Source organism: Poecilia reticulata, linkage group LG5, assembly GCF_000633615.1.
Source record: "Poecilia reticulata strain Guanapo linkage group LG5, Guppy_female_1.0+MT, whole genome shotgun sequence".
Taxonomy (NCBI): Eukaryota; Metazoa; Chordata; class Actinopteri; order Cyprinodontiformes; family Poeciliidae; genus Poecilia; species Poecilia reticulata.
Genome location: NC_024335.1, coordinates 1,142,499 through 1,166,448, shown reverse-complemented (window position 1 = coordinate 1,166,448; position 23,950 = coordinate 1,142,499). Strand labels below are relative to the sequence as shown.

General features: G+C 42.2%; 2 protein-coding genes across 4 annotated transcripts in view; one reads left to right on the top strand and one right to left on the bottom strand.

The window, feature by feature from the left end:
• LOC103464274 (nuclear factor 7, brain-like) overlaps positions 1–23,950 on the top strand; it is a 154,799-nt gene that overhangs the window by 47,875 nt on the left and 82,974 nt on the right. The gene's annotated exons all lie outside the window — the stretch shown is intronic.
• gdf5 (growth differentiation factor 5) lies at positions 14,008–22,951 on the bottom strand. The gene is made up of 2 exons (XM_008408251.2): positions 21,845–22,951; positions 14,008–15,182 (listed from the first exon to the last, which is right to left on the bottom strand). The coding sequence occupies exons 1-2, from the start codon at positions 22,518–22,520 to the stop codon at positions 14,275–14,277; spliced, it is 1,584 nt and encodes a 527-aa protein (XP_008406473.1). The 5' UTR covers positions 22,521–22,951; the 3' UTR covers positions 14,008–14,274.

Sequence of the window (23,950 nt, the reverse complement as noted above, 5' to 3'; positions counted from 1 at the left end):
GTAGAACCGTGTGGCGTAGAACCGTGTAGTGTAGAACCGGGTGGCGTAGAACCGTGTGGCGTAGAACCGGGTGGTGTAGAACCGTGTGGTGTAGAACCGGGTGGTGTAGAACCGGGTGGTGTCTCTACCCTCCTGGTTCTAGTCAGAACTCCAGCTGCAGCTTCTGGACCGTTGGTTTGTCAGTCAGACCTGCTGCAGGAATCAAAGCCACTAAACGCCTGGATGAGTTTCTCTGGTCTGAGACTTTAGTCCTCTGGTCCTTTAATGTTCTTTAGGTGATGAAAGGCCGACTTTGGAACCGGCTCTATGTGGCTCTGAATGTTCCTTTAAATCAAAACTGAACACAAGACTGCTTACAGCAGAATCTGATTCATGAACTGTTTGAAACATTTCTTTCTGCCTTTCACATCTTGATTTTAACATATTTCTCTTGTGTTTTTCTGTCGATTAAAACCCTTTGGATCGGTTCTGTAGAACTGAACCTGACTTTCTTCAAGGAGCCGCTCAAGTCAGAATGGGATGATAGAAAACCTTCACCCAAGCTTCCTGCGGCTTTCCAGAACTCCTGACCTCTCTGTAAAGCATTCCCCGTGTTTGTTTTCAGTCTAACTGAGAGGAACCAGGGATAAACCACCTGGAACGGAGCTTTTCACTAACTGCATTAAGCTCTCCGTGTGGGGATACTCGCGCGATGACCTTCTTGGTGGTTAGAAGAAGAAGGAAACACCAGAAGATGCATAAAACCTGGGCAGCTCCATCAGGAAGCAGTTTGTTATCGTCTGGCTGCTCCAGGTATGCACACACTTATCTCACAGTGAGACGCTTCTGCATGAAAATGAGAGGAAACAGACAAATGGAGTCGAGCGTCGGCCAAATGTTGCGACTGGAGGCAGTTAATGAGCCCGCAGCGCCGGCGGTGAGAATGGAAACAAGGTGTGAGGACGTGTTGGTGGGTCCGCTTGGTTCCGACGGCTGGAGAGCTGCAGAGTTCAGCAGTAATTATCTGGAACATTTTCATCTAAATAAAAAGCTGTGTTTCTGATTTACAGCCAGCTGATGGATTAAAGGCGGAGTTTGGGAAGAGCAGCAGGAAGAAGGAAACACTAAAGGTGTCATCGAGTAAATACGGCTGGAAATGGTCCTGTTGCTCCAGCAAAGTGCAAATATACCATCAGCATCAGGAATGCAAACACGCTTCACTCCATTCAGATGGAGGGAAAATAATTAATAAAAATATTTAAGTCACATTGAATTTCATGTACACAACTTTTCATCAGCGTTTATAAACAAATCAGACATGAAACTATGAAGCTGCTGCAGCGTTTCAATCAGCTCAAGGTTTCCTGATCTTTCAGTCTCTGGTTTTGGGTTTATTTTCCTTTGCAGCATTATTGTTTAAAGATTCAGTTTCTCTTTGGTGGGTTGTTTACTTGTGGGTTCTGCTTCCAGTTTTCAACAGTTTAGTTTCAGGGAAAGTGGCTAAAAGAGCAGAGTGTTGGGAAGAACCAGTAAAGATTAATGGGAACCAGTGACCTTATAACGCTGAGGCAGTGGTTAAGACAGGTGAGTTAATTAGGGGGATAATAAACAGCTGTGAAGAGGGAAAGTGAATAATTGTCTCAACAGAAGCTAGAAACTACAAACCAAAAAGGAAAACAATAAAAACTAAATCTAAAAGCACTAAGAATAAACTAATAAACTAAATATGAACTAATGTGGGAACACTTCTTAAACAATAATGCAGAACCCAGAAATGATCAAAACCCAAACTCCCAGAAATGATAACATCCTGAGTTTTTTCTGTTCTTCACCTCGCTTGTTTATCTATCGATTACTTTTTTATCTTTGAGTCATTCTATTTAAAATGCTTTCCCTCAGTTCTCTGCAGTGATTTGGTTCTTCTCATTTGATCCTCATCCAGTGGTCACTGCCACATCCTCCCAGTTTTATCAGTATGTTGCCAGATTTTCTCCTCCTCTTGCTCTAAATGATCCGTTTTCCTCCTAAAGTCGCCGTAAACCAGATCCTGACTGATCCATCACCATGTTCAGATCCTCCGTCAGAAACATTTCTGACAGTAAATCCTGGAACTGGGTTCAAAAATATTTGACTTTCGGATCCATTATTGTTCAGTTGGGTTTTAATTGATGCTTTTATTCTGTTGTGTTTTTGCTTTTAAAACCTGAATCATGTTTCTGTAGATTTTATTCAGAAAGCGACAGATGTTCTATATTAGCTTAGGTTATAAACGGTCCAATATTTAATATTTAACATTTGTCTTGATGCAAATATATTAAAATGAATCTGTTGGATGAGAGCTAAACAGTCCAGCTGTATAAATGACATTTGGTCATCCTGCCACCCTGCAGATCAGAAACATCCCATAATGTTGCAGCCATTGAGATGCAATAATGCAGCTGACTGTCTATCTGCTTTCTGCCTCAAATATTCACATTAAAGCACGTTTTAATCTCCGGAGACATGAAGAGATAAGAGCAACCGGCAGCAAAGCATGAAAAAAATCCTTTAAATCTTCTGATTTTTTTTCTTGCGTTTAATTTTGCTGTTTTGTGACTAAACCTCATGTTTTCATATTCATAAAAGTGAAAAATGAATGTGGTTCTAGGAGCCAAAAGAAACAGATGGTCAGAATGTTTTACATCTCTGTGCAGCTGGAGGTGTGTTTAGTTTGAGGAAAGTTGTTGTGATTGATGAAACACCAGAGCAGATATCTCCTGGTTTCAACACCTGGCAGTGATAACGGAGCACAGCGTGAATCTGCAGCGTGTGTGGCCCGGGAAGTGATCCACTTTACTTTAACTAAACATGAGCAGCGCTTTCAGGACTGCAGGTGAAAGAGAAGCATCACCTGGATGCAGCCGTAATCTAAGGTTTGTTAGGAAAGAAGGAACGTTTCACAGGAACAAGTCTTCAACAAGTAAAAAAACACCTGAGCCATTAAAGAGGAAACATGTAAAAATATGAGAGAAGATTACAAAAAAGCACCAAAATATAGACTAAACTACCTAAAAAGTCAGACAAAAACTAATCAGTAAAATACCAACCAATTACAAAACAGAACAGAGATCACAATAGATAAAGCAGAGTTTAAAATGTCATTTACCTCGGCTGAAAAACACGTTTAACACATAAAACGGACAAAATAGGAACATTTACCATCAGCTGAATAAAAATTACAATAACAACAGTGAAAAATGAAATATATGGGACAAAATAATGAGCTACAAACTGATAAAGAGTCAAAAATTAGCTTAGCACCAAAATACTTTAAAGGTCTGCTGTTGTTCTGGACCTCTCAGGTCTTCTGGTTCTGATATCCAGAACCAGAACCATGGAGCATTCAGATTCTAATCTGGAACAAATCAGGGTTAAAATAGTTCTGGGTTTTTCATCATAGTTTAATTACATTTCATCGTGACTTTTTGTCTAATTCAGGTAGTTTTTATTGGTTTTTTCTTTCTTCTCAGTGAAGCCCGATGCTTTTATCCTCTGTTCCCTCCCTGCCCTCTCTGCCCTGCTTGCTCTGTTTTTGTCCTGTCTTTTTCTCTTTTTCTATATTTTTGGAGCCTTTCTTTGCACATCCTCCAAATCTACAAATTATGGATCTGGTCAACTGATCTCTCAATGCAATTGATAAAATTTTATTGCCGAGAAGACTGGGCACAGCAGAGCCCTCTTGTTCTCCGGGGAACACACCCTGGATTTATTCAACAGGATTTCTGCTGTTTGGAGCTTGTGGATTCCTGGATTATCGACATATTTGTGACGGACTTGGCCGAAGTAGCGAACACTTAGACCGTTGGTTTGGACAGAGACGCAGGTTGGATGCGAGTCTTCCTGAGACTCGCAGCCCAGCTGAGGACTCTAAAACTCACTAACGGGATGGAATCGATCTTGGAGAAGTTGCTAGTTTCAGTCCAGTGGAACGACCAAACTAATTTGGATAACTGGGAAATGAGATATATCGGAGAGACTTTAGGGAAGATTGAAATTTATAATCTACCTGACCTAAGACATTCTGTTTCTGAATTGGCTTCCCCCGTGTGGCCTTGGAAGGGCTACATATTTCTAATCTCCTTGAAGATACATAAACATATCGCCCCTTCCCACCTCATCCCCTTCTATATCCATGCAGCTGTGGAGCTGAGCGCTCCCAAGGACATGCCTCCATAACAACATCTTATCGGACTTCTGCCGGGAGGCTGAGCAACGAGCTTTCATGGTCCAGTGATGTCACAGCCTTCACTCATGTCTTTGTTTTATCTGAATGTTACCATTTACCTAATGTGTCCTTTCCTCTTTTTATTTTATTTTGTTAGAAACTGTGGAGTACTCACTTTTAACCCAGAAAAGGAATTAGAACAAACTTGGAATCCATCTAGTGTATTAGTAATGTTTAGCTTATATTTTAGAAACTATGGATTTCTCACTATTTAGATGCAGAGAAACTCCTATTATTGAAACCCAGAAAAGGAGTTAGAACTAACTTAGAATTCAGAAAAAAATTCTTCCAGATCAGGAACATTTAGTTTTTATTATTACTTGAAATCGTGGAGAACTGATTACTTTTACAAATTTAGAGCGTACTTAGAAAGTCCAAAGAATACTTACTTACACTTATTTAGCAACCCATAACAGGGATTAAAACGTGGAACCCAGAAAAACTACCTGAGCAACTACTTTTTAGACTCCTATTCTCCCAACCCAGGAAAGGAGTTAGACCAGAAGATACTTACTGATACTCATCTACCAACCCTGAATAAGAGTATTTAGTTTATTTATTTTGGTTCAACATTATTAGCTTTTTCTTCTTTTGCTCTTTCCTTTGGTTTATTTTGTTTTTATTACCTTTTAAATCCTGTAAAGCACTTTCTATTGCCTTGTTGCTGAAAATGTGCTATACAAATAAAATTACCTTTACCTTTTAGTCTTTATTTGTTTTCAGAGTGGGTTTGTTTAGTTTTAGTTTAGTTGTTATTAGTTGTAGTAGTTTTAGTTTTTTCATACTCTGGTTAATTTTAGAATTTTCAAAAATGTATTCAAATGTTATTGAACAACAACTGAGTCTGATGTTTTGTTCCAACTTTTGAGGATTATTGGAAATGCCAACACTAGATGTGTGGAGGAAAATATCTATTTTATATCAGTTTTAAAGGTTAATAAATTGATTCATAAACATAAAAACTAAGGGTGTTACAGCTACAACTTCAGCATGTTGTATGAACCCATGATATAGTTACATTTGTTCCCCATAAATTACCATTTTTATGAATTTTAATAAATGAAAATGTTATTTTTTGTTATTTTACTAACTATAATAACCTTGGAACAAACTTCCAGAAAACTGCAAAACTGCAGAAACACTGAGTTCCTTTAAATCAGGGCTAAAAACCTCCAGGTCAGAGCTGATTGTGACTAGTAGCATGTGGAAAATGTTTCTACATATCTGATGTGTGTTAATGATTTTGATAATATTTGACAAAATGTAATGTTTATTGCTTGTTTCATAACTTACTATTTGTAGTTTTTATGGTATAAAGCCCTTTGAACGCCTTGTTGCTGAAATGTCCCACAGCAATAAGCCTGACTGGTCAGTTTGGACGGCAGGTTGTTGAAGCAGCAGAAGGCGATGAAGTAACAGAGAAACATGAGGAGGAAAACGACGTCTCTTCATCACCTCCACGATGGACCAACATGAAACCTGAACTGGTGCTTGGACAGTTCTGTCTCCTCAGAAAAACTCAGACTAAGAGCTTTTTATTCCTGGAGATGAAGGCGGGTGAATCATCAGCCCAGCACTTACTTATGATTTAAAGTTGGAGATTAAAATGTTCTCGGCTGCTCTCCGCGTCCAGAAAAAACACCCCCTCTGGCTGCACACTCAGACTGCGAGCTTCAAAAACCGGCCATGTCCAAGCCACAGATATCAGCACCATATGAAAAGAAACTGGAATAATATGCAAATACCAGCTCCTGCATGCTGGGAAGGTGCACACTGCTGAGAGGCGAGGCGTCAGACTCAACGTGCCAGAAGAAACTGTAACGCTTCTCCTTTTCAGCAGCAACTGGCACGGCTTCGTGATGAAATTCCTCGCTAACATCTGTCAGGGAAAAAAAACACAAGTGCTTTTACTAAAAAAGTGAAACAATGATCAGATTGTCCAAGCCAGATCTGATAGCCATGAAAGCAGGTTTGGAGAGAGGCATGCTGGTGGAGAAGGAAGGAAGGTCAAAGGGTGGAAAGGAACAGACGATTATCGGGATTCTGGGATAATCTGAAGGCCAAAGGCTGCAGATTAAAAACTACAAAACTGTTCAAGTCAGTTCACCTCAGCAGCAGCTGTTCTACTTGTCAAAACGCTTCACCTCCATCGTTTCTTCAACATCGTTCAGGAACAAGTCGAGTTTATTGTAAAGCACATTTCAGCAACACGGCAGTTCATCCATCCATCCATCCATCCATCCATCCATCCATCCATCCATCCATCCATTTTCTTACACCCTTGTCCCTCAGTGGGGTCAGGAGGGTTGCTGGTGCCGATCTCCAGCTGGCGTGCCGGGCGAGAGGCGGGGTCACCTGGACAGGTCACCAGTCTGTCACAGGGCAACACAGAGACACACAGGACGCAGAACCACACACACACTCACACCTAGGGACAATTTGGAGAGGCCAATTAACCTGACAGTCATGTTTTTGGACTGTGAGAGGAAACCGGAGTACCTGGAGAAAACCCACCATGCACAGGGAGAACATGGAGACTCCATGCAGAAAGACCGGGGCCGGGAATCGAACCCAGAACCTTCTTGCTGCAAGGCAACAGCTCTACCAACTGCACCACTGTGCAGCCACAAGGCAGTTCAAAGTACACAAAATAAAAAGTCATAAAAACGTCATGCAGCCACCAACATTATGAGGAACCAGAAACAAACGTTACATTTAGTCAAACACCGTCATCAAAATCATCGTTACACATCAAATGTGTTGGTCAAAGTTCCAGGTGTTATGGTTCTGAAGCAGCTCTAACCAGGTGGGTTTTAGTCTGGATTTGAAGGCACTCAGTGTTTCGGCTGTTTTCCAGTTTTCTGGAAGTTTGTTCCAGATCTATGGTGCATAGAAGCTGAATGCTGCTTCTCCATGTTTGGCTCCGGTTCTGGATGCAGAGCAGAACCAGAACCAGAAGACCTGAGAGTTCTGGAAGTTTGATCCAACAAGTACATATTTAACTAAATATTTCGTTTGAAACTGACATTTTCAAACTAAATATTTGAAAATGGGAGGAAAAACTCATGTTTTTTCTCTCATGTTTTTCTCTCCATGAAGCTAAATAACCCAAATTATTGCTGTTAATTGTTGACTGTGTAACTTTACAAACTGTTCCTCGTCGTAAACTAGTGGAAACACTTCTGTTCTCTGACCCTTTTAAACTCTACAGGTTTTTATTTTGAGAAGCATCGTAGCCTGCAGCAGTAACTCTGCATCTCTGGGCTCTGCTGTGCTAAATAATAGGTAATAATTTGCTGGAATGTGTCAAATGGATCTCCCAGGCCTGATAAAACGCACCTGAAGCCTGAGAGGAAGCTTCCGATGGAGGATTTCCTAAACCTGACTGTTTATTTCTGGGAACCGAGAGGATCCAGTCTCTTCTCCTGGAGGTGGATTTGTGGACCGAAGGTTCCTCTGCGGGGAAGCGCGTTGTTAAGTGGTGTAATGGGCGGCCATTAAAGTTGTGTTCGATGAAGGTAGGTCCAGTTAAACAAACGCCCCCCCAGCGCTGACGGGGGAGGGCTTCTGGTTCTGATTACGACCCAGCAGGAAAACACAATAGGCCTCTTCAGCCGGGCTCTTGATGCTGTTCGCTCCGATTTGGCCTGACGCTTTGCCACAATTCCCAGCCACAAACAGAAACACTTGAAACCTGAAACTCATAAACAGCCCATGTTTCTGTTTAACTGCTGATTTCTGGGCTTGACGAGGCAAACCGCGGAGTAATCTGATTACAAGATGCATGGAGGAAAGAGGCTGCTGCTCCGCTCCGTTATCGCCTTTCAACAGCTTCACCACAAGCTGACCTGACTTTGACCCGGTTTAAACCCCGTTAGCGTCACAATTACACCAGCGTCAAGTTTTTGAAGGCATTAAACTGAAGCCACAGTCGTTTCCTGGTTTCCAAGAGGAAGTCCAAACTGGAAAATGGGAGACTAGGCTTAAAACTTTGCTTTTACTAAAGCTAATACTTTGGCTGGCCGACCAATTCTCACTGCTACTTTCTCCTACTGCTCTCCAATTATCCATAACAAAATAAGGCTGCTTGCGTAGAGTTGAGATGTTCATTTCTTCATCAGAGATGTGCAGCGCTGGAAGCTCTTGAAATGCTAATGGGACCAAAACCGGACTTGACACAGAGCTACAGAACCACTTACCGGATCACACAGTTTGGACCAGAGGTAGGTGTCACTCACTGTTGCATTCATGAAGCTGAAGTCTATCATTTCCGGTTCTCAGCCCTGTTTTAGCTGGATGAAGCTAGCGAAATCAGACCAAGCATGTGCCATTTACCCATAATGCATTGCAGCGTAAACAACATGGCAACGTCTGTATGACGTCCATCCATTTTCTTTACACCCTTGTCCCATAATGGGGTCGGGAGGGGCCAATTAACCTGACAGTCATGTTTTTGGACTGTGGGAGGAAACCGGAGTACCCGGAGAAAACCCACCATGGGAATCGAACCCAGAACCTTCTTGCTGCAAGGCAACAGCTCTACCAACTGCACCACTGTGCAGCTGCTTATTATTATTAAAAAATAAGCAGCATTCAGTATTATTACTATTTTATATTTATATTTCTGTGAACGAGTCGGACCTGTTTGTGCTGTAAAGTACCTTAAGAAAACACGTATTGTAAACCAGGCGGTGTTTATGTAACGTCATTCCTACAAGGTTTTCTGTTTGGACAGCTTGCTGCAGCGCCTCAGTCCATCAGGTCAGTGTTTTTGAGGGCAGCAGGTTTACTTTGGCCCCTGCAGTGGAACCGGTAAGCAGTTTGCTTTTCTCTTTAAGCTCCGATGACAGCTGCTGTAGCTCTTCACAGCCGAAACTGGGAGGAGGTGCCACTGCACCTACAGAGCTGTCATTCATCATCGTAGATTTTTGACACCACAGAATTTTCTGTAGTTGTAATTCATTACAGATTAATTAACCTCCAGATTAACTTTTTTTTAATGATAAACTGTATAAATTTGTTGTCAAGAGTTCTATATTTGTGTTTTTGTAGAAGCTGTAGCTTTTTTGTGTGTAAAAATTTTTAATTAAGTAAAATTTGGCGCAAAACCAAACACTCAGTGCTGCCCTCTTCGGGCTATAGGGTGGTACTGCATTCATGGAGGGCAAGTTAAAGAATCATCCAAATGTAAACAGTAACATGAAACGGCTCTATAAACCCTGGTGGCGAGTCAGGAGTTGGTGAGTTTTGATTGATAGAGGTGTTTAAACATTTTGCCTTAAAAGTCTATAAGAACAAAAAAGTTGTTAGATTTGACCACACCCCCAAATTAACCGCCTCTACTCGTTCCCTCTCCTGGCCCCGCCCCTCAATGTTTATTGGCCCCGCCCACTTCTCTTTGTTCACTGTCAGGGGGCGGTGTTATGTTTCCAGGCGGATTAGTTACAGTTTAAAGGTCATTATGCAAAATGGACTTTGCTTTAGCTTTGCATCATGTTATAATGTTTTTCCCTCATCAGAAACATCATGGAGGAGCATTTCTGTGATGAGGTGCTAAAGGTGGAGTGTTAGAAAGGGATAAAAACAATAAACAAGCATATTTGCCCTCAGATAAGGAGGCAGACATTAAGTGAAGACGAAACGGTTCTAAATACGGCGGACGTTGACGCTGAACCCACCAACAGCCTCCAGTCGTCCTGTTTCCTCTTTAACAATCGTTTTCCATCAAAGCAAGGAAAAAAGGAACCCTACCACAAAGTCAATTTCCCAATTATGCTTCATTTCCTGTTGAGCCAACCCCCCGTTTACAGCGTCATAAATCATAGGAAATATCAGTCACCATAAATCATACGTACATATTTAAATCAGCTGTTTGCATAATCCACTGGCTGTGTCTCACATGGACTAATGTGTGGAAATCTGTGATAATTAAATCCAGGCGGTCTCGGCCCGGTTCGCCAGAACTCGCTCGGCTGCTCAGCTCCTCCAGCTGCAGCCTGACAGTAGCTCACATTAACTCTGCTTTTTACGGGATGTTTGTCTTCAGCGTGACTTTTCTGTGACCTGTCATCGGCTCTTCGAACAGTTTGGAGTAAAAAACCTTAATACAAACTTTTAACTTCTTGCTTTCTGTGAAAAGACAAAAACAAAAGTCATATTTTGGAAAATATGAAACGAAGTTCTGCATAAATTGACTGATTATTAACAGTGATTAGCTTAATATTGCAGGATGTTTAAATAGAAGTGCAATGAAGAAGCAACTGCTGCTGTTAATTAACCTGCGAAGGGTCAAAGGTCATCTCTAAACCACCTTTCTGCAGAAAAGATTATTTCCAAGAGGAAAACATCTCATCAGCTGTCAACCTTCCCTGCAGATTCGGCAAGAAACGCAAAGAAATGATCAATTAGCTGGTTAAAGGTCAAAGGTCAGGCCAAAGCTTGGCTTCTTTGGGAGGCTGAAGAAGTTGCATCTGAATAAAACCTGAAGTTCCTAGAATATTGTCTGTAAGATTAAACCAGAGGAGAGACGTTCAGCTCAAACAACTCTTACTGACTATAGAGCACGGTGGTGGAGGGATGATGATGTGGGCCTGTTTTGCAGACAAGTGTGACAACTCTACCAAGACAAAGTTTGCCTCACATGATCACAAAAAGGATCCCAAGCAGGTAACAACTAGGCAACTAAAATGTTAATAAAAATAATCATTTTTATTAGGCGATAAAAATGATTTGTTTCACTGTATTATTTATTATTGTATTTATTATGTATTATTTAGTTAACATCACACCAGCAGCTAAACTTTATGTTTGCTGTGTATTTTTGTGCTTCAGACAAAAACAAACTGCGTCTTATTTGTATCTTGTATTTGCTGAATTAAGCTAAATTTAGGAAAAGGTTTTCCTTTTTCCCGGAACCGGAGAGAAGGAGCCGATTGTTGGCCCAGAAAACTCCATAAATCACAACAAATAAACGGGTTTCATTAAAGACCAAGCTGCCATAAACACAATCAGGAGAAACCGCTGCAGCTGCACCAGACACCTTTTATTACGTGTTAACGATGCAGAGCTGCAGCGAGGCATCCTGAACAGAAACGAGACGCTCGATGGATCCAAACTCAACCAGAACTATTGAGTCTCCCAGTCCGGTTCTGCTCAGCTTCTCCCTGTCAGCCCGGCTCCATGCTGAGGAATGAAGGGTCCGACTGGAGCCTCGGCTTTGATTAGAGGAAACGCTGACATCACCGCGTCTCGTTGGCTCCTGGCCCCGACCCGGACCGACGGACAGGTGTGCTACTGCCGACGGGCTTCTCATAACACCAAGAAGGAAACATTTTTATTAGGATGTTTTTACACCTGATAGTCTGGTAGACTCGGTTCGAATTGGGACCAAAAACGCATCATTTGCTCCATTTTCAGCTGCTGCGGTTCGCTGTCACTCTGCTGTTCCCCTCCAAACCGGGGGGGGGGGGACAAATGTTGCACTGTAGTCCACTTCCTGCTTTGGGAGCAGTCTCAGGTCCGCTTGGTGTTCACACACGTTTTCAAACCAAACCAGAGCCGGGTCGGTTGAAGTTTGCTCTTTTTGGTCCACATCAGAGTTTTGATCACACATTCACTCTCCAAATGAATTAAACTTTGATTAAAGTGGACTAAACAGGGCTGGTGTGAATGCAGCCTTAAAGTCAGAGTGTGCAGAAAATATGTCTGGTTTGGTTTGAATGTATATGTGAAGGCCAAGCAGACTGGAGACCGCTCCAAAAGCAGGAAGTGGACTACAGCGCAGGGCATTCTGGGTAAATACAACCAAAGCTAACGTGTTAGCCTAGCGCTAGCAGCAGAAATGGCTCCTGGTCTTCAGCCAAAAACTAAAGAGAAATCCTTCAACCACTAAAATCTGACGCCTCCATCTTGTTTCCATCTGGCGAAGAAGGAAGTTGCTCTCAGCGTCTTCAGAGGTTTTTGTGTTGTTTCCTTCRGTGGTTCTTGGTGCAGCGCCCCCACAGGCCAGGAGGGGAACAGGTTGGTTAGACTCAGAGCAGCTGCATGTGGAGCAGATGTTCTGGTTCCGCAATCAGATTATCTGATGGAAAAACCACCTGAGACACATCACCAAACTTAAAATATTTCAAAACGTGTTAAAACAGGAACCAGTCTGTCTTTGAAGCGAGGTTCAGTAAGTGTTGGTTTATCTGCAGTCATCAGAGCTTTTCCTGGTTTTGGCTGCGGGTTTTGAGGAAAACAGAAATGACGGCAGGCCTGGGCTCCTGGTAAAACAAACTCAGAAGTTCAGTGTTGATGCATAATTTAAAAAAAATTGAATTATCCATTTAAATAATTAAAACATAAACCCACCAACGACAAGTGACAAAGTGAAATCAGCAGTAACAATTAAAATCATCATCATTTTCCAGTTTGTTCTTTAATCATCAAGCATCACTGGCAGGAAACAGAAATCTGTCATTTTTAATCAGATTTTATTCATTTAGGTTTTACAGTGCTGGCTTATTTTAACACTGTTGGCCTTTTTAAGGATGTTAATTATGCAGATTAACCAGGAACTGTACGAACTTGTTCAACCCCAGTGAAACATGGGTGTTATAAATAAAAAAGGCATTCTTGTGTTTGACTGTACTGGCATCTGAAACACTCAGATTCCTCCAATAGTTCAGTCTGTGGATCATTCCTGATGGGGAGGGGGTCAGAGGTTCGCACTGATAGCAGTCCGAAGCTCAGTCACTTTGGAATTTTTTATTGAAGACTAGTCTAAACAATTTTCCCACATTTGGAGCAGGTCAGATTAGCACTTCATCACTGGTTGGTATTTATACATCAGGGATTCTTCACATGCTTTACGGAAAAAAGGACATCTTGGTTAAGGAATACAAATGACTCCATCAGATAAGTGGTGGAAAAAAGGGGGCGGTACTGAGTATAATTCACTTAATGTTCCTGCAGAACGATTTCCACCAATCAGGATGCAGATACGGATCTGAGGAGAGTCTTTCTGTTTTTGTTTTGGGCCGTCTCTCAGACACATCCTGACAACGTCAACAGTTTAAGTGAGTCTGTGTTTAAGAGCACAATCTCCATCAGTTTATCTTCCCGTGTTTAGTCTTTGCAGCCTTTGGTATGCAGTGTGAAAGCCCACTGGAGTGGGGCGAGCCATGTCTGTGGCACAGCAGTATGGAAGGCCCTTCATAAAGTCTAAAATTAACAATAATAAATCATAACAGTCACATTTTTATTATGTTAGTCATTCATTTATAAATGTCACACTAGCAAGCTAAAACTACTGAGTTAGCTTGCTAACTATTTAGCTTGCAAACCAAATATTTAGTTTGAAGTAAGCTAATTATTTTGCTTTAGACTTCCTTAAAATTAAATATTTAGCTTTAAGCCACCTTCAGACTAAGTATGTAAATGTTTAGCTTGCTGACTAAATATTTAATTTGAAGTTAATACATAAATATTTAGCTTGCTAACTAAATATTTAGTTTAAAGTAAGCTAAATATTTAGTTTAACTAGCTTCAAAGTAAATATTTACTTTTAAGCTATTTTCAAACTATATAATTAGTTTGTAAGCTAAATATTTAACCTACTAACTAAATATTTAGTTTGAAATAAACTAAATATTCAGCTGTAGGCCAGATTAAAAGTAACTATTTAGTTAGGCTGCTAACTAAATATGTAAATAGCAAACATAACATAAAGCTAAATATTTAGCTTAAAACTAAATATTCAGTTAGCAAGCAAAACAATTTAGATACAAACTAAATATTTAGCTTGCCAATTAAATATTTAGTTTAAGACTGTGATGTTTATAAACGTAGGAATAACATGGTCAAAATGTGACTGAAATCTTTTTTTTCTCTAAATTATACGAATTATTGCTGTTAATTTTTGACAGTGTAACTTTACAAACGGGCCCCATACAGCAGCGTGTCTGAAATATCAGCTCTTTTGCTCCGTGATGGTTTGCTTTGCAGATTTCAGAGAAGTTGGAACAAACAGAGTCCGTTTTCTGTGCCTGCTACCTGCAGCCGCAGGACTCCACCACCATCTCCTCGTACTGCTTGTAGACGACGTTGTTGGCCGAGTCGATGTAGAGGATGCTGATGGAGCTGAGGCGCGTCGGGACGCAGCAGGTGGGCGGGGTCGTGTCCGGGTCCATGGAGTTGATCAGGGTCTGGATGATGGCGTGGTTGGTGGGCTCCAGGTGCGAGCGGATGGGGAAGTCACAGGAGCCGTCGCAGTGGTAGGCGTCGTACTCCAGCGGCGCGATGATCCAGTCGACCCAGCCCATGTCCTTGAAGTTGACGTGGAGTCGCCGGCGGTGGCAGCGCGGCCTGGACTTGGCCACCTGGTGCTGCGGGAGGACCTGAGAGGGAATCCGGAGGGGTTTCTTGGCGCCTCTTGGCGGAGGAGCTCGCCTCATCCGTCGCTGGTTGAACAGATACTCGTAGACGGTTTTGTTGTCGTGACCCGAACGTGCTTTGATCTCGTTGTAAAAGAGATCTCGCTTCTTGCTCTTCCCAAACGCCAGGAGGAATGCCTTCTCCTTGTTGGTCCTGCCGGGTCGAGCGAAGCCCAGAGTCCGCAGGTCCAGCGGACGGCCTCCTCGGTGTTCCAGGGCCTCCAGCTCTAAGCACAGCTGCTGGTTCTTGAATCCGTTGAAGACTTTATAAATGTCAAACACTTCCCACTTGTTGCTGAATCCGCCCAGGAGATCATCCACCGTCCTGGACTGGAGCAGAGCCGCTTTCTGCCGGCCTGAAGCGCAGCTGTACAGCTTCAACCAGGGCACCGAGCCTCCGTCAGCCGCCGCCACGGAGACCGGCTTCCTCAGGATGCGGAGCTCGGCCCCCAGGAGCCCGTCCCGCTCCAGAGAGCTGATGTTGAACTGGTACCTCTGACGTCGCAACATGGACCCTCGATCATCTGCCAGAGACGAAACAGAGGTAAAAAGGTTAAACTGGCAGTTTCACACACTGCAGATTTGTTTTAAACAGCATCTGTTTGAAGAAACTCTTCCAGCTGGACATATGTCTAATTATTTCAATTTATTACGTGTTTTATACAACTGTTTCCACTTTGTGCGTTAATTTGAAAACAGCTTTGCATGATGATGCCCTAAATTTCTGAATTTTTGGCGATGTGTTGAACAATAACGTCAAAAAAGGATAATCAATATTTCTATCACCTGTAAACGACTAACAGAAAATTGAAAACTGATGTGAAGTCGACAGCCACTCTGTTGTTCAGCTTAACTGAAAACAAAGTTAAACTGAACAGTTCAGTTTAACTGAACTGTTGTTCAGTTGTTCAGTTGAAACATTTGTGTAAACAAACAGTTATTTCAGCTTTGATAAGTGATGTTTAATGTTTAATCAAGTTAATTGCATGGTCTCCAATTAATCACATTTTAATCGCCACAATAAGCAATATTTTCAATTCAAAAACAATTTTTGTTGCTAGATTTTTGAATAAATAGACGTGAAACGTCTTTAGAAATGTGGACTGTGGACGCTATTAGCAACATGTTTAGCATCCGGATGCTATTTTAGGCTTGAATAGCTTTGCTAATAAGCTAACTCCTTTTTAGCACAACTTGAATGCAACAATAGTCTTTTCCAGCATCCAATCAGATCAAAGCAGAAATTTAACCCCTGTTGGCCATGAGAAGAAACATTGTCGTCCATCGCTGTTGCCAACAGAATTCCCTTGTGCGTCAGAGTTACTGGCGTACCAGAAACGTGTGATTATAAAGGTTCCATTCATTACTTTTGTATGTAAAAAAATTATTGTCTAAAGTTTTTTTAACTCGTTGAAATCTCTGTAATTAATTAATTGACATTAACAGATTAAAGTCCTAGTCCTATAAGACGTCAACATAGAAACATTTATTTTAAATCCTGTATTTACGTTCAACATTGACAGACCTTTGTGAAATACTGCAATATTGAAAGGAAGCAGCAGAAAATCTATTTCTCAATGGTTATTTTGTCACATTTCTGAGCTCAGATTTTCCACTTCTGTTGCATCTGCTTCACAAAACAAACAGCAGGACTATTTAGTCACTGCAAACAAATGTTTTTGTATCAACTCTGTTATTGCACCACAGGAAACTCAGCAGTGGCATAGAGGAATGAAAATGGTTCCTCACTGCGTCAGATCATAAAACCTGAACAGTGTCCCATTGTGTCAGAGAGGAATACGGTTAAGGATCACATTTAATGTGCATGTCTTTAAAAACTAATTGGGAAAAGAACGTGAGGTTTTTTATTCCTCTCAGATTTTACACGTCATGCTAGAAAAACCAGAGATAATTTCACTGAAAAACTCAAATGTTTTACATACACACAACATATAACTGAGATGGTTGACCAACATGCGGGAAGTAATCAAAGCAACAACCCGGGTGTGTTTTGATGATAGGAAAACATTATAAAATTATATAAATCTAAAAAAAGTAAAATTTACAAAATTTCCCCCCCTTTAAATTATGAACATTGTAAAATTACTGAATTTTTTTAAATTACTCTCAAAAGTGTGTTTCTGATTGTCAATAAAATATTTATTTAGTGCTTCCAAGTTGAGAAAAATATATTCTAGAATGAAGATCAGGGATCTCTGTGCATAGAGGTTTGCACTACAAAAACACAAAATCTTAAGAATTTTTTGTCTAGTATTTTAGTACACTTGAAATAAGTCAAAACCAACTTAAATGAGATTTGCAGTAAGAAATATGAGCTTGAATTAAATAACTCCTTAATATTGATGGAAAAAATTCTAACTCTATTGGCAGATTGTTATACTTATGGCAAAATGTCTTGTAATAAGTGAAATAATCAAGTACTTATTGATCAATAGTAAGGACATACTTAAAACAGGCTGCTGTATCTAGCAGAAAAATTACTTGTAGGTTAGCTTTGTCTTATTTCAAGTGTATTGAAATAATTGCACCAGAAATTGGACTAAAACGTCTTGTGTTTTTGCAGTGTGGTGTCCTGCAACTTGCAGATGTGTCCCTGTACCTGAAATGACTCGGTCACCTCCTCTGTGCTCAGTCCTGCTCCTGACGTGATTATGTGACTGAGATGTATTGCAGCAGAAAAACATCTAAAAGTTGCAGGACTCTGTCCCTCCAGACCTGGAGTTCAGGACACCTGCTATAGATATTTTTCCTTTTTGTGCCAGTAAAGGCTAATGAGTTAGTTTTCCACATAAAGTTGTAGAAACATGGAGAGCACTATGAGAGGTTTTGTTTTCTTTCAATGGTAGAAACCAGCAAAGGTCATCCAAATGAAACCCAGCATAGAGATAATCGAAAACACACCCAAACACGCGTGTTTGTAATTGTAGTATTTTGAGGACCTTGGCTCATTTGAGACTTTCTGAGGACTGTCACACTAAACCGAAACCGAACCCCAAACCAAACCCTGAAACCAAGCCTGAGCCTTCAGACTGCAACAATGTGATGTCCTTTCTCTTCCAAAGATGTCCTGAAACTCATCACAGTCCTCAAAGGAACCTCTGGTTCCTCACACAGTTTATTCCTTCTCACGACACCCCTCCTCCCATCCAGCACCGCCAGAGCGGTAAAAAGTACATTAGAACCAGACAGGGAAACCACATCTGACCACAAACAGGCCTGCTATTACAGACCTGCAGCTATTCCCCACTGACAGCAAACCAGCATCTGCTACGGAGGAAACAAACCATCAACAGCAAACACACACACACAGAAGAGAAAGAAATGTTGGCACTTCTCTACAGACGGCCTGATTAAAGCTGAGAGGAATTTGATTTCACAAAGTCTCACATACTTTTAAAGCAAAAAGGTTGAAAATGTTTGCAAGCTGCGAAAATGTTTACAAGCTGCTGAGCTCTCAGGTGTGGTCTTTGTTATCACCTCAGACTTTACATCCTTTAATGTATGAAAGAAAATCCAAACTATTTCAGGCACTGAGCCCACATGGAAAAGGTTTTCATGGAGATAATTTGAGCTTTCTAAATAACGTTCTTGGCCTCAGATTTCACCTGTCACAGGCTCCAGGCGAGCGGACGGTGGGTGGGCCGTTAGGCTGATCAGAGCTGCAGGGAACACTCAGAGAGAGCTGGTTATCGGAAACTTTTGTTTGAATAGCTGATGTAGCTAACGCTACGTAAAGAGGACTGATGGGTTTTCTAAATATTCATTTTTCTTCTGACAGTGGGTAGATTTAATGTGAATCCTGCTGCTTTCCGGGATGGCTCTGGTTTATTTTAATGACGTCTGCTGTGTCTCGTGATGAATTTAAACGAGGCAAGAAAAGAAAACTACAGCAAATTGTAATAAAATGTTGGGTGGTACTGGCTGCATAGCTTCCAATGCATCACAGGGATGTTGCTGGTTGTTTTGTTTCCTTGTAATTTTATACTTCTGCACATCTTGTATTTGGTGGTAAAAATGCGAGATAGTCTCATCTTATTAGCCGAGGTATTCTGGATGAGAAGGTGTTCAGTACCTCCCCAATTCTGTCTCCAGGCTGCAGCATCAGGCTTATTGCTGTGTGAGTTACAGTCAAAGTGGTTAAATCCAGGCAGGTAGAGGTTGGGAATCCGATTTATTTGGACTTACACAATTAATAGATGAGACACTCGGAACAGTTTGCTCTGAAATGCTTTTACTGCGGCTCTTTAGGGATCCAAGAGAGCATTTCAAAGTCGCCCAGGGGGTAAAACAACAACAATAAAACAGCAGAGAAAAAAAGGAAGAAAGAGAATAAATAATAAAGATTTAAAACAGTAACACACAAAGGAGGAATGAAAAGTGAAATGAAGGAAGACTATAAAAAGGGAAGGGAAGCTGTAAGGTCATCAGCCTCTTCTGTGAATATGTGGTCAAGGTCGACGGCGTCCTGCTGAGAACTCGCTGAACAAATACAGGCTAAATTACAAGTGCATTAAGTGCTGGAAACATAAACCTTCCAGCAGCAGCAGAAATATTAAACTTTGGTCATTTAAACATTGTTTCAAACAGTTTTACACGGTAAAAACAACACGACACCAAAGGGGGCCTGGAGGAGCGTTTATTTACCCTCCTGGAGACGGATATCGCTGAGAGCCCACCAGATGTTGGAAACGCACAGCTGCAACTCACAGACGGGGAAAGTCTGCAGTACGTCCACAACTGGATCAGAACAAACACACACACCTACATCCATGTTCCCAGGACTGCTCCATGGAAGCACTGGGAAGTCTGCTTTCAGACTCTGCAGACAGAGTTACATTAAATACGTTCTGAGGTTCTAACAAGAACCAACATTTGCAAAAGGAATCCAGAATCAGAGCTTATATTTTCTAAATGCCTCCTGGTTTTTCTAACTAACCACAACTTTATCCTAGTAATTGAGACGATAACCAGACGAATCGTATCGCTACTCGTATTTTCTGCATTTGACAATTTTTTTAAACATGATGCAAAAATCTGAAAGAGTTGTAATCTGTCATTTTAACAGATTACAATTCACACATCTGACTACTTGGTGGAGTGCAAAGAGATCATCAATCAATAACGAAATTCCCACATGACCATCATCTCTGACCTGGACATTAATCTTGATGCTTCTCGCTGCCCAGAGCTCTGGACGCTTTGCGGCGCTGCAGCTGGGGGATTTCCTGCTGGTGAGCCGCGGCGCGCAGCAACAGAAAAACCATCAATCACAGAGTTTTCCCGACTTCTGATCACTTAAATTGGTACCTGGTTATGATGTCACCAGGTGACTCTGATCTCAACCAATCACAGAACAGATGCTTAGGACAGATTAATGTGCCGAAACGTTCGTCAGCTGATCAGCACTGAAGTTATCTTTGAACCTAAAGAAGAGCGATTCAGTTCTTCCAGCTGAAAACTAGAGGTCAGGATGAACTCTGACCTGAACCTTCAGAGCCACATAAAGACAATCACAAAGTCGGTCTCCTATCAGCTGAAGAACATTTCCAGGATTAAAAGATCAATGCTTCAGCATCAGAGAAACTCATCCATGCATTTATCTGTAATCGATCTATAATTGATTACTGCAGCAGCGTATTATGGTGCAAAATACTTTGAACTGCCTTCTTACTGAAATGTTTTGTACAAATAAACTTGACTTTGCTTGACTTTCTGCCGTCAAGCTAACACCTGTGACTCAGTTTCTTCATTCTCCCAATATTCCACCTGTTTATAGATATAGATAATCATTCTTTCCTCACACCTCAGGCCCCAACATGCACTTTGTTCACAGAAACACGTGTTGATAAATGACCAGTTGAAATTATAATACAGTCAATGAGCACAAAAAGCCAGAACACACCTGGGCTTTATAACGGGGATCTCATAAAAAACTCTGGCTCACCTGATCATTGTTGCGGCTCATAGTTGTGCTGCTGCGTCCTGAAATCAGTGGCTGTGTTTTCGGCAGACATGCACTCAGATATTTGATGTTTTGCTTCAGCTTGTCTGGTTTCCGGAGCCACAAGTGACATGAACACTTTTAAGGAGAAATTACATTAGCCCAATTCTTCACTAAATAATTTCAAAACTGTAAATGGATAAAAACTGCTGGAGGGAAATTGAAACATCGTCCATGGAGGAGGCTGTCTGCAGAAAGGTGGCGCTCTCTCTGGGAACGGTTTGTAAAAACAAAGCAGAGAATGTAAGGAGGGAAAATACACTTTTCATGTCTCCATTTGTCATTCTGCCCTGCAGAGCAGGCTGCAGAAAATCATGAGGATCCTTTTCTCTCTTCCTCTCACACACCCAGCACCGCCCCCCTCTGGTGACCTGCAGATTGCAGGTTGACCCCGTGCACTCCACACCCGTCCCCCTCCTCTTCCTCCTCTTCCTCCTCTTCCTCCAGAGCTCTATCTCTGTCTTGAGTTGGACCTGATCAGATGCATGGCTCTGAAGCTCCAGAGTATTCACTCCTCCGAACATGATTCAGACAACATCCATCTAATGTTTTATTGGATTGAAACAAAACTCATCTTTTTAAAGTTTAGGTAACTACCAAAACCTTTTAAAACGGGAGCCACAACTGTGAAGTTCAAAATAGTCCTGGGCCACAAAAACTGCATCTGTCTTGTTGTGAAAAATGCAGAAACGATTCTATCGAAGAAGCAAACTAAATGAAAACATTGTAATTAAATTATTACATTTCATAGATTAATATTTATACAGAAATTATCTGCAAATTATTTTAGATTCATTGTAGGCCACAGATTGCTGTTTAAAAAATTCTCCCATAAATTAGTTTAATTCTACCTTTCAGTAAAGCTTTTTGGATGTTTGTGATGCTAAGAACTAAAAGATTGATAATTTGTGGTGTTGCTTAAATTTTCTTTTTTTAAATATTATTTTACATCTTTTTTGATCAGTGAAATTCTCATCACCAGCTTCAGTCTGGTGAAATAAATCTGCTATTTTTGAAACATTCCCGAAGGCCCCAAATGGGCCCTGAGCCGCACTTTGGACAACCCTGACCTAATGTCGTTATTTCCTTCTTTATTAAATGGTCAAAGTTGTTTCACATTAACACAGTTGAAGCAGATCTTCATGGTTTCGGGGGGAAACTCACCGTGTCCTCTGTCCACGAAGCTGGTGATGGTGTTGGCCAGGCCGGCCTCATGCAGCGCGCTGCTGTTCAGGTCCCCGCTGCTCAGGGACCAGTACAGGGACAGCATGTAGTCGTGCGGGGTCACCAGCGGCTGCTTGTCGCCCAGTTTCTGCCTCCTGGCGGCGGCTCCGCGCTGCGCCGCCGGAGGAAAGCCGCCGCGCGCCGCCGCCGCCGCGGCGCTCGCCCTGGCGGCGACCGTTCCCGCAGGTTTCCCCGGTGAATCTCCAACTCCGACACCTCCTCCTGCATGTGCGGGGGCGTGCGGTTTGACGCGTGCATCCGCAGCGGGAGGCCAGGAGCGCGCAGCCTCTTTGCGCCCCAAGTCCAGCGCTCCGGTCGGCTGCTCCAGCTGCTCCAGCTGCTGATGATGGTGAGGATGAGGATGTTCCCGGTTCCCTCCCGCAGTCTGTTTGCCTCTCATCGGGGTCGTGTCGGCTGTAATCAGCGGGGGTCCTGCGTGGGGTTTCCAGCTCCCTGCAGCGGGGACCGGCTGCCTCCCTGCGGGGTGCGCGGATCCACGGTGGGCTCCTCCTGTGCGCTCTGCGGGTCCGCTGCGGCTGAGGGAGCCGCGGACAGGATGCAGGTAGAAGAGAGTCCAGCAGCTGAGCAGCAGAGAGAGACGCGTCACAACGTTCATCCTAAAGCCCTGAAGCGCGCCGGCAGGCCGTCATGGTACAGAGCACAAAGTCACTTCAGGATCAGCGCAGCTGCTGCGCTGGAAGCGGAGCAGAGCGCAGAGATGTGGAGGCTTTCATCCTCAGGTCAGACTCTGCGCGCTGCAGGAAAAACTTCTGATCCGATCAGAAACAGAGAAAATAAAACTCAAATCAACGCAAATCAAACCGATGCTATAAAACTCCTGCAGACTGTATCCTTCCCTCTGTCATGCTGAGGAAGCAGGAGGAAGCAGATTGCAGTGGAAGTCCCGCCAGCGCCAGAAGAGCTGCTCTGCTGGATTTCTGGAAGAAACTTCTTTAAATCCCACTTTTTTTTCTTCCATGAGAGGCAAGAATGGCGTAATGCCGCTGCCTCCGTTTTTTCTCTTTTCCTCCAAAAGTTTGAACTCCGTCCAGTGAAAATATTTCACACACACACAACCTCTCTCTGTCTCTCTCTCTCTCTCACACACACACACACACACACACACACACACACACACACACACACACACACACACCCACACACACCAACAAGCCAACCTGCAGGTGCTCCAGAAATCCTGCAGCAAACCTGAGCGCAGGAATTGGGGACGGAATTCCAGAAAGCGGTTTTAATTACCCCGTGATGTCATGCTGTCCAGACTCATTTAACAGCAATATTTCACCCCAAATCTTCCTCCCTCTTTTCCACCGATGACTCACTGAGACTGCAGCACGAAATGGCACAGAGTGACCCCCTCAACGCGCAAACACCAGAGGAGAGGAGAGTGCTTTATGGCGCTGAAGGCGAACTGTTTTAACTGCTCTAAAGTGATGTGAGCAGCATCTCAGAGGCCCCGGAGGGCCCCTGAAGGGCCCCGGAGGGCCCCGGAGGGCCCCTGAAGGGCCCCTGAAGGGCCCTTGGTGCAGCTGCGTCTTTTAGTTCTTAAAAGTTTCAAACAAATCATAAAACAACTTGAGCATGGACATAAAAATATTTGTTTCAGACAATATTAAGTCAAGATGTTCATGTTTTATCTATGAGTTGAGTTTTTAATCGAAAATGATATAAAATCTGCAACATTTTAAATAAAAAAAAAACTCATTTAGCTGCTAAGTTATTAATTAAACAAATAGATTTTAATTTGTTCTTCAATTCAACCATCAGATTTGTGCAAAGTTTAGCTTCCCGGTGTTTCAGGAGCTTCTTTAGAGATGTGGATGCTGAAATATTACATCGGAACAGTAAAATTGTGGTTTATTGAAAATGACGTGCATACAGGACTCTTTGATGTAAATGACCCTGAAACACACGAGAGACACGACGCTGCATTCACTTCTAACTTAAGAAAACTCTACTCAAAGTTTTCAAAGTAAATAAAATAACCATAGCACTGAAAAAGAAAAAAAAAAAAAAAATATATATATA